The sequence below is a fragment of the Morone saxatilis genome, unplaced genomic scaffold, assembly GCF_004916995.1.
Source record: "Morone saxatilis isolate NCDOM2014 unplaced genomic scaffold, NCSU_SB_2.0 Contig4, whole genome shotgun sequence".
Lineage (NCBI taxonomy): Eukaryota > Metazoa > Chordata > Actinopteri > Moronidae > Morone > Morone saxatilis.
Window position 1 is genome coordinate 6,589,951 of NW_023339984.1, and position 10,297 is coordinate 6,600,247.

Genomic DNA, 10,297 nt, shown 5'->3' on the forward strand with positions numbered 1-10,297 from the left:
AGGCCCCCAAAGTAGAGAAGTCTCATTGGTTAATCTGGCCAACTCCCAGCAGGATATTGATGGAACCTGCTGATGCCTCCTCCCTCCCCTTAAAGATTTATGTGCCCACTCGATTGGCCATCAATCATGGGACATGCTCTGTGGGCTCCAAGCTCCGGCAAGAAGCTAAGAGCAGACCAATTCATTACAGAAGCTTTGGTTCTACCGGGGGAACCCCACCCACATGACTGATTAGAAGAGCATCAACAGGACTGATAGGGCTGTATTGGTTGGTTGTGACTGTTCTGTGGAATTGTGTAACTGTGGGGGGAAAACACATCAAGCAGAGTCAAGTAATTGATTGATAAAGTGAATTGGGAACCGAGTAATTACATAACCAAAACTTAAGAGCTTTAACATAAAAACTCTGGCAGGACCTTTCGCTTGAGGGATGTTTATTTGCTTCGAATTTGCTCTTTTTCTCTACCCTTATATTTGTATTTTAAGCCAAAGATCTATCTTGCGATGGATTTAGCCAAAGAAAAAAGTGTTTCTCATTTTTAAGCAGACAGTGAGTAATGACAGAAATAAAGAACATGTAGTCCCTGCAAGGTACGGTCTATCTGTGTGCCTAAATGAAGCCAGGTCTAAAAACAAACACAGAGTAATGTTTTTCTTTTTGATAAACACACTTGCTCGGAGAGGCATTTTATCGGCTGAAGGTCAGGCAGTTGCAGCTAAGACCAGGGTGCAGACCGAATCATTTTAGATCCTTTGACTCTTCTGTAGTGAGCTCAAGAGGTGCAAATGATTTGCCAGGCAAATGGATTGCCAAAACGAAAAAAAAAAGCCCCTGACATCTCTTTGTTTGTTTGTTTGTATTGAATTGACTGTGAGCCCTAGGAAGATTAGTTGGCATGGAACAAATGGGGTCCTAATAATAAACAATGAACCAGACAGGCAAACTGCCACGCTGTTTCTTGACTATCCTTATGGTGCAGGGAAAGAGGCATGGAGGCAGCTCATGCGGAAAAGAGTAAACAAATGCAGCATAATCTCAGATCAAAGAAAAACACCTGCAAATGGGACAGAAAAAAACAAAAAAGCACAGTCTTCGCTCCCTTGTGCAATATACTCTTACCAACAGCACTGCAGCATAAAAATGTTATGGAATTTCATCACGAGAGAAATTGCAAAACAGCGTGCACCAGCACCATCGCTCTTTCCTTCCCATTTCCATTTCCTGCGGTTTGCCCACCACCGCCCCCATCGAAACATGCCCCACACAGCCAAGGCAGATACTGTCTGTTCTCCGGGGAAAAGTGCTGACTCATAGCACAAAGGCAAGCCCATCTTGCTGCGTGGGCACCGTAGCACCGCATAGGGCGCCACCAGGTGCCAAGTCAACCAGGCACCAGGCCATTTTATGTCACACCAGCTTCGTCCCTGAATTGACCTGACCAAAATCAGTGTCACACAGATCTCTGTCATTAAACAAGTACAATACTTTACCCAAAATGTTGTGCACTATGGATATGGGTAGAATGGTTCTCCAACAGCTGCATACACTGTATAAAAGAAATGTAAGACTCCTGAAGACCTTTATAAAATCACATTGGTATGTACAGTACAGTGTAGATATGGCGTAGCCTCGTAGCATGACCCGAACCTCCACAGAAATGTAACGACACTTCGCAGCAACGCAGACCGCAGCAACTGTGTATGCTCCACTCGGTGTGTGTATGCATTGTCCGAGAATGAGAGGGGACTCTTAACTAATCTATCTGTTGTTCTCACACAGACAAACAGACACACATGGGACACAATGCTCAATGCGTGACATGTTCTTGTCTGTCCCTTCATATTCCCTCGTCCTTTCATTTCACAGGTGGCAAAGAAAAAGAAGAAAAGAGAAAAGCACAAGACAGATTGGGAAAGAAACAGGTTTTAGTCAAAACTCAACACAGTGGCATAGTTACCGCACCACCAACTAGTGTTGTGCAAACTGTATTATTTGCAGAGCAAAGCAGACTACCTAGTGCACAAATATAAATGTTCATAATGGTGTAGGTCACTTGCATAGGCTAAACGTAGAGCCTATGTACAACTATAAATCAGCCTAAAAGCAAAGGAGCAGCAGTGGTGTTATTAATATTGATGAAGACTCCATTCTATTTAGGTGTCCCGGTAAGCAATGTCATCCGGCATGTGCATTACCTGGGGCCTGAAACTCTTAAATGTAATTAAGCCACTCATAATATTATTAATTATGTGTGAGCTTCAAAATGACACGAAAAAACATTCCCAAAGCTGCCATTACATTTTATACAAATCTGAGACCAACAGGAATTCTTCAACCTGGAACCACCCATCTGCAAATGTGATGTTGCCCTCTGGCAACTCATGAATACGACATTGTGATACTCATACTGTTACAAGCCACTGAAGACTGTTACCGCTGTATTCCTTCAACTTACCTTTGTTGTTGTAGACATCTAGGTAATTGGGTGCTGAGAAGATGGTGATAAGGGATGGGAAGCCAGTGGTCTGACTCTTTCTGTACATGCGATATCTGTTGTCCAAAGGAGAGGTAAGCATTAGTAAACATGACAACATTTCACTCATGGATTAATCATTGTGTTTAACCCCTGGGAAATGATTAGTAGCAACATTTTTATGGCCTCTTGTTTTCACTATGGCTGTGTGTTTGTCTTATAAGCTGATGCGTTCGGGGGGGCGCGCAATTCAGCGTAGCCTCAGTGGAGTAAATCCCCATGTTACAGGTGTAACATGCAATAGTCATTACACTGAACTGCATCAACTCAGTATTCAAACAAAACTAAACTGAGTGAATGTCTGTGCTGTCTTTGGTGGTTTGGATACGTGGAATGGAAGAGAGCTTTAGGTAAACAGTCCTAACTCAGATGATTTACTTGCTGCGCCACACTGCATTTTTGTTTTTATAAAAGGTACCAAATACAAGGTAAACATAGATGGAACTCAACAATATTATTACATGTGTGGTCTAAGGTGGCTTGGGGCAGCAATCTCATCTGAGACATGGCAAGGTGTCCCATGTGATCAGGCTGTGGGAGTGCAATAGTAAACAACTGTGCATTGTGCATCCCACCGCCTTAACCTCGCTTAAAGGAAAATCAGCTTGACACATCCACCCACCTGCCCGTTTTAAAATCCAAACTTTTCAAAGAGGCTTTCAAGTGCCTTTGTTAGAAATCCAGGGCACACTGTTAGTTCCCGATGAATAATAGACGAGGTGGGTAGTCCTAAAGCACTGGATGTGTCTGAATGTTGCGTAAACAACGTATAGTGACAACATTTCACAATCACTAAACTAAACTTTTTAAACTGTAGTTCTTGACAAGATCTGCATGAATTATACTTGTCACATCACATCTGGCCCACTAACTCCTCACGCTGGATTCATTTTCATTTCTTGGATTAACACGACTTCCCTCAGAGTTCAGACTGCAACGAACCTGCTCTCCAGACAGGCTTGAGCAAAGACCCCAGAGCACCGGGGAGGCTTTTCATTTAATACCCTGGTCTGAATCACTCTGCCATGTGACAGTGTGATGGGAGAAGACGAAATGCCACAACACTCACCCAGCATCCTGCGCTTCATGGGCCCGGATGATAGATAATAAGTTATTGTGTTGTAGAAAGTCACAGACTGCAGGGTAGCTGTTGAATAAAGAGACAAACATTTGGTTTACTCACACATCAAGAAAAACCCCAGTAAGATCAAGAAGAACGATCAATAGAAATAACTAAATAAGTCATGGGTCTTATTGATTGTTCTCAGAAAAATAGTGGCTATACAACACTGAGTTCAAGCTAAATCTGTTCTAGAACCAACTTGTTGCTCATAAGGAGGTATATTTTTCTAAAAGGTTGACTGTAAATGAAGGCTTTCATATCAATTTTAACTTTGCCTTTTTATTTAAAACAGGCCTTTTTATGTCTAAAAAACAACATTTATGTTAGAAAAGGTATGATGACTCATCTAAATAATAACCTGCTTCACTTTTAAACAAGCTTTCATACTGTAAGAGGAGTAGGTGTGATCCTTCTCAAATGGTGTATTTTATTCAAGAATGAAACTCAAAAAATGTCAAGTATGACACATGATTCATAGCAGACTGTTTCTTAAAGGAAAAAAGCGAACACTGGGGAGTCTTAAAGCATGTTTTATGCTCATGCTGATCTATTCAGTGTGTGAGCAGAGAGACCAAAACCCTTACTGCCAACTATCAAACTACAGTGAGGTTTCAGAGTTTTCCATGCTACAACCTTCCATTCCTCAGCAGCAGCTTCCACTGGAAATTTCCTTTGCTCACAATGAGAACGGCAGAAGACAACTCACTGGCAACAGCGTCTTTTAAAGAAAATTTCATGATCTCGAAAACAAGCCGCTATTAAAACGGCAATACTTCTCAGCATTGCTTCTTAGAAACTAGATTAAAACCCCCATGGGCGTCAGGATTTGTGAATCGTGGGATGCTGTGTAATGAACAGAGTGAGTGACAGCTCACAATGAATGAGTGACACCTTTGAATTACATCTGAAACACTTAGTGAATGTGGGAGGATTTTTGTCAACAATAATAGGGGCTAAATTCAAGTTGTTTCTTTTTTTTTTGCAGTTTCATCTCAATTTTTGCCTGATTAACATAAAAGTCACTTCACAGCTTTTCCAGCAATAGGGATTAAATTTAAGAGCTTTTTAAAGCTTTGAGTGTGGCAGGGAGTGGATGGATCAAATGAGGGCATCTCAGTTACAATGTGTAATATCAAACTTTTGTCATTGTGATTACTTCTATAAGTGTTAATTCTGTTTCTGTTGTAATTCTACCCAGAGATTGAAAGACTGAAAAAAACTGTACAATTAGAGACTTTAAACAATCCCAAAATACCAAAGCCAGTGAAAGAAGAAGTATATTGCTCATGCTTGTTCAATATACAGGTTATGATTTTGTACTCTGTAATTCTAGCTCAACGCCTCGGCAAAATGAGAGCAAAACAACGAACAACACCCACATGCGGCAATCAAAACCACCTATACATTTTGGATTCCGACCTTTCAGCAAAAGTCCCAGGAGATTTGTTTTGTTTTTTTCAGCAAACGCTGCACAACGAAACCAGATGTTTTTTTTAAATTGCTTTTTAGACATGATTCTGTCTCTATAATCAACACAATACACTGTTGAGGTTTCATGCTGACTGTGTTAAGTTGTTTTGGTCAAGTTTGATGCAGAGTAGACTATTATGGCAGCTTCACTGCGTCTCTGTAAATGTAAAGCCCTTAAGGGCAGGCTTCTAATAAAAGTGTTATATAAGTAAATTAACTTTAATTTGACTGGCTTGGTTTTGTATGCATGCTTATCAAACACTATGCTTGGTTTTTAAATTTAAATTGTGTGAAAACCCATCATGGGAGACTGAAATTGAAGGAGTGAGGAGACGTTCATTAACAGTCTCGGTTCATGCAAACATAAGAACGCATGCATTCCTGACAATCACAACGAACGTCTGCTGGGAGAAATGTGAAAAGAAGGGAGCAGTTGCCAAAAGGGAATTAAAAATGCAATGAGTTTTTTTTTCTTTAGAGTGGAAAAGAAATTAGCAATACATGTTTTATTTCTCATTTGATTTCCTGCGGCAGATGCAGATACATGCCATATGGAGCCGTTTGGTAGACAAGATACATTTTGGCCTAGTTTGTTTTTTGGCAGTTTGCATTTTGAGTTTAGAGCATCTCCCATCTGCCCAACAGCAGGGCACAGATGTTAATGAGCTCTTTGGACAACACGAAGAGTTGTGCAAGAAATTACTTCATCGTGTGCAATCTAAGTGGCACTTTGCATGTTCACCACGGTAAAATTCAAGCTCTTAAAATTGGTTTAATGTCAATAGCTTGTATTAATACAAATGAAAAAAAAGATGTAAAGAAAATTACTTTAGGCTGATTCATCTACGCTGCTGAGTGGGGGCTGAAATGAAAGCAACCATATTTAAAACATGTGCAATTTCATGCCTGAATTGCATTTGTAAAAGTGTTACGAGCGTGCCTACGGCGCTGGGGGAAATTATTGGTTGCTGCAAGACAGAAGCAACAAAGAAAGCTGATGGTTTTTGGGGAGGGGTGTTGAGGAATGGCTCTCTCTCAGTCTGGTTTAAACTGTCTCATAAATCCTGAATGCCAGTGTGATGCCAATTAGCGACCATCCCCTGGGCAGATGAAGGGGAGGACACTGATGAAAACAAGACTCCAGAGGAATTTTGACCAAATGGCACAAGGTTAACCAGGATGCTGGTACAACACAAACATGTGTCAGTCAGTCGTTTGAGGTAAAAAGGCCACATATGTATATTTAGTAACTTGACAACATTAGTGGGCAAACATTCTTTTAACACAGAACCAGATATGGATTTGCACTGTCGGCTCACAAACACTAACAAAAGATATAAAAACAATATGGCAAAATATGCCCTTATAAATCCACAACAACAGCAGTGCTGGGAGTTTCAAAGCATGGCCATTAAAACACTATTAAGTCAGTAGTTATGAAACACCTGTTAAAAAACAAGAAGAGAAAATGCATATCAGGAGGCCTCCAGACTTCTGCTGGCTTGCCCAAGGCATGTCGGGGCCAAGTAAGCATCACTTAGACCATAATGAGCAGAGGGAGCGCACTTAGAGACAGGACTGTGCCTTGTGGTAATGTGCCAGTTCATTACATTTTGTGACAGTGCGAGCTGCCTGCTTCGAGCATTTCCTCTGTTTGTTCGGTTACTCAGCTCAATTGAAGGTAATGTGGGTTACATAAATAGTGGCGACCGTCTAAGGAGGAGACTTTGGGACTACTCGAAAGCACGGCATGTTCTAACAACTGTTGGTCTCCTACTCACAGTTGAGGAATTGCAGAGATGAGAAATGGAAATTTGGCAGCAGGGGTTTCTTGATTTATTAACTCTTTGACAAGATGATGGTTATTTCTTTTCCATTTTTGTTTTAAAGCATTTGTTTATGGTTACTGAAGTACTTCACCAACTTCGATATCTGTCTTTATGTTTAAATAGTTTGTCTTGGAAAATGTTCATTGTATTGAGAATCACTTTAGCAATTAAGGTTTCCACAGATTGTACAGCCAAAACTAATCAGTATGATTTGTTTTTTCCTGAAAGTTGTCAAAAGACCAAATTAGAAGACTAGCTTTTGGAAATACAGCTACTAAGATAATTTTTTTAATGCGATGGTCCAATATAAAACATAATGTTGGCTTAATATGAGAACATTGCAGATGGTATTTGATGCCAGTAGTGAATAAAAGCTGTTATCTATTCCACTGTTACCTGAAATCCTTTATGGGATTTTCCAAAATAGTAAAAAAAAAATCTTAAAACATCACATTACACCAATTGTAAGAGACAAAATACTCACCTGTAGAAGTAGGAACAGCCTCGCACTGTGTTGTGTGTGAAATGCTCTTGGCTCTTCTCGTTCCCAAAGTCCTCCAGGGGGTCGGACCACAGCAGGTCGCACATTGGTCCGTATGCTGGAGGCTCTTTGAATCTGTCTAGCTGTGGAAGAAAAAGAAAAAGAAGAAATCCTGTCAGCCTGTTTGACTGGAAAAAGTGCACATGGAGTGTGTGCATACGTACTGCAGAGAAAATATTTTTGCTCCCTCTGTGAGAGCTACGTTGGTGGCTGCTGCTGCCACGATCATAATTAAAGCGTGATTCCAACTAACATGTTTGCTGAACTGATTTTTAATTCTATTCAAGACAGAAAGGATATACAGTATGGATGACGTGCCAAAGACAGCGCTCATCTTTCAGTACCTAAATTTTCTTTTTTTTTTTTGAGAGAGAGACATGAAAAAGAAAAAAAACTCAGGCAGCCATTCTTTTGGAGCAATGAACATAAATGACTTTGCTTTCAGCCAAGGATGACTCTTTCTCGAACAAAAGCTTGTGGATTACTGGATGGGTAGCATGATGGACACTTCAATAGAGCAAATTCTATTATGCATGCCCTCTGATTGCAGCCACAAAATCCATTTGGAATTATTGAATTAGTTTGAAAGCAGGATCCGACTCTTCAACATTTTTTAATCAGAGTGAGGACCAGACCCGGTGCTTACAATCCCTGGTGTCCAGGTCCTGAGCTGTATTTGAGACCGATCTGGGAGAATCACTTCATGCATTGCAACTAAGGTTGTTATTTTCACAGCACATCACGTTAAAACGAATACAGTTTTTTCCTCATTAACTTTGAATGAAAGCAGACAATACATGAAGCGGAAAGGAAGCTCCAATTTTCAACAAATGATCTGTATGTCCTCAATGGAACACCTGCTGTTAAAAACGCACACACACAAATGAAATTATAGAGAAAATGGTCTCAAATCAGACACATACTTTCCTGATGTCGTCAAGATTTGTGATTTCTGGAGACAGTCCTCCGTGTACACACAGGAACTGCTGGTTCATAAGTGCAGCCAGGGGAAGGCAGTCGAAGGCGTCCATACATGCGTCATACACCCTCTCTGAATACTTAATTCTACCTGTCAGGGGGGAAACAGGGCAGGGAAAGGAGAGCATGCCAAGTCAAACAACACAGCTCTCATACATTGGGGCAGTGTGCTGCTAGACTGGGACGGAAAGGCTATCCAAAGTGCCAAAAAACTTCCCAAACACATTTTAAAAACAGCACAATTTCACAGAGCTTTTGTGTTTTTTTCCCCTACTCCATCTGAGTCCAACAGAAATAGTTCTGACATGTGTAAACATCAAGAAGGGCACAAATCTGACTGAATCATGTACCAGGCCAGAGGGCACTTTTGAGGTTGATGGCTGAACTGGATGCATAATACAGGCTTTCAGAAAGAATAACTCCACTCTGTACAGACATTCACAGACCAGATCAAAGGTAAGAAAGGTGCCAAAGCATTACTTACATTCCTGCTTAAATGTGAAATACTCTGTTAAATGTCTACATTCATGATTCCCACGCAGCAAAAACAGTGTTTTGGGGTAAAGGATCTTTAAGGCCCACAAGTACAGCACACACTGCAACAAAGAAGAAGAAAAAGGATTGGGGAACAGTTAGCCTGTCATCTTCAAATAACACTGAAAACATAAACCATCAAGTCAGACTTTGTCAATTTCACAGTGGAATAATACAAGTAATTTTGCTTATAATGAAACATTTATGCAGTACATTTTGTGGCACATTTCAGGCTTGCTGGAAGAGATGACAAACATCCAGAGGAACCATCAGCAGACAGGCACGGCACACTCCATTAAAATATGTTTTATTAATAAAAGTCTAATGTTTCAGGCAATGAGATGGCAGGAAACATATCGAAGTAAATTCCAACCAAATACCCGGATTAAATACATGCATTTTGCTTCATATTAAAAATCTCTCTGCACATAACCCTGAGCTACACCGTGACATTTGCTATCCAGGCTACATTTGAAGTTATTACAAAAGCCTATTACCACGCCAATATCTGCAGCCTGATTTGATCTATGCTCAAAGAAAGCTATTAATAAACACAGCTTCAGTTGGGCACATGGTGCGTGTCACACTTGATTAGGCCCTTGTGAGAACAAAAAAATAAATAAAAAAATACACATACAAATACTCACTTCAATACTGAAATACCCTCTGTCAACGTAGTCCCCCAGGAAAAGGTAGCGTGTGGATGCTGGTGATCCTCCTACTTCAAACAGTTTCATCAGGTCAAAGAACTGCCCATGGATGTCTCCACACACTGGAATAAGTCAGAAAGAGGAACAAAAACATATCAGGACAGTAGCTATTTTTACAGCTGAGAAACATCAGATGAAAGCCTCTATAATACTGTGAGAGGCTATTTGCTTATTTCCATATTTTCCATCAGATGTGAAGAGCTCCGACAATTTACGATATCCTAGTAAACCTGGAACACAGGACCACAGGACCACAGAGGATGCCACATATATATGTAGTATCCTTGACTCTGGATTTTAGTGGATATTCATTACCATAGAAACAATATTCTATCTGGTAGTATACATACACACACATCATTTTTAATCTGTTTATTTTATTAAGGTGAAATATATTTGTATAAACTGCTCATTTGTAACTGAAAAAGGCATAGTTATACAGTAGGACCACTGATCCTCCTCAGCTCTCCAGCCTACGCTTACTTCAGGGAATTATGCATACAATTGAACAGAAAAGAACATGAAAACAACACTGATTTGTACCAGAGGAGTTCTTCTAAAAAAACCCCAACACAAAC

The 10,297-nt window shown here is 40.3% G+C and overlaps 1 protein-coding gene across 2 annotated transcripts in view; it reads right to left on the reverse strand.

The window, feature by feature from the left end:
- The window catches only part of LOC118338540 (serine/threonine-protein phosphatase 2B catalytic subunit alpha isoform), a 63,241-nt gene that overhangs the window by 16,015 nt on the left and 36,929 nt on the right, over positions 1–10,297 (reverse strand). For both annotated transcript variants that reach the window (XM_035675854.1, XM_035675853.1), the window contains exons 3-8: positions 9,657–9,781; positions 8,960–9,071; positions 8,421–8,566; positions 7,441–7,580; positions 3,604–3,681; positions 2,457–2,551 (exon numbers count right to left, since the gene is read on the reverse strand). In XM_035675854.1, the coding sequence (XP_035531747.1) occupies positions 2,457–2,551; positions 3,604–3,681; positions 7,441–7,580; positions 8,421–8,566; positions 8,960–9,071; positions 9,657–9,781 (696 nt within the window). The remainder of the gene's footprint in view (positions 1–2,456; positions 2,552–3,603; positions 3,682–7,440; positions 7,581–8,420; positions 8,567–8,959; positions 9,072–9,656; positions 9,782–10,297) is intronic.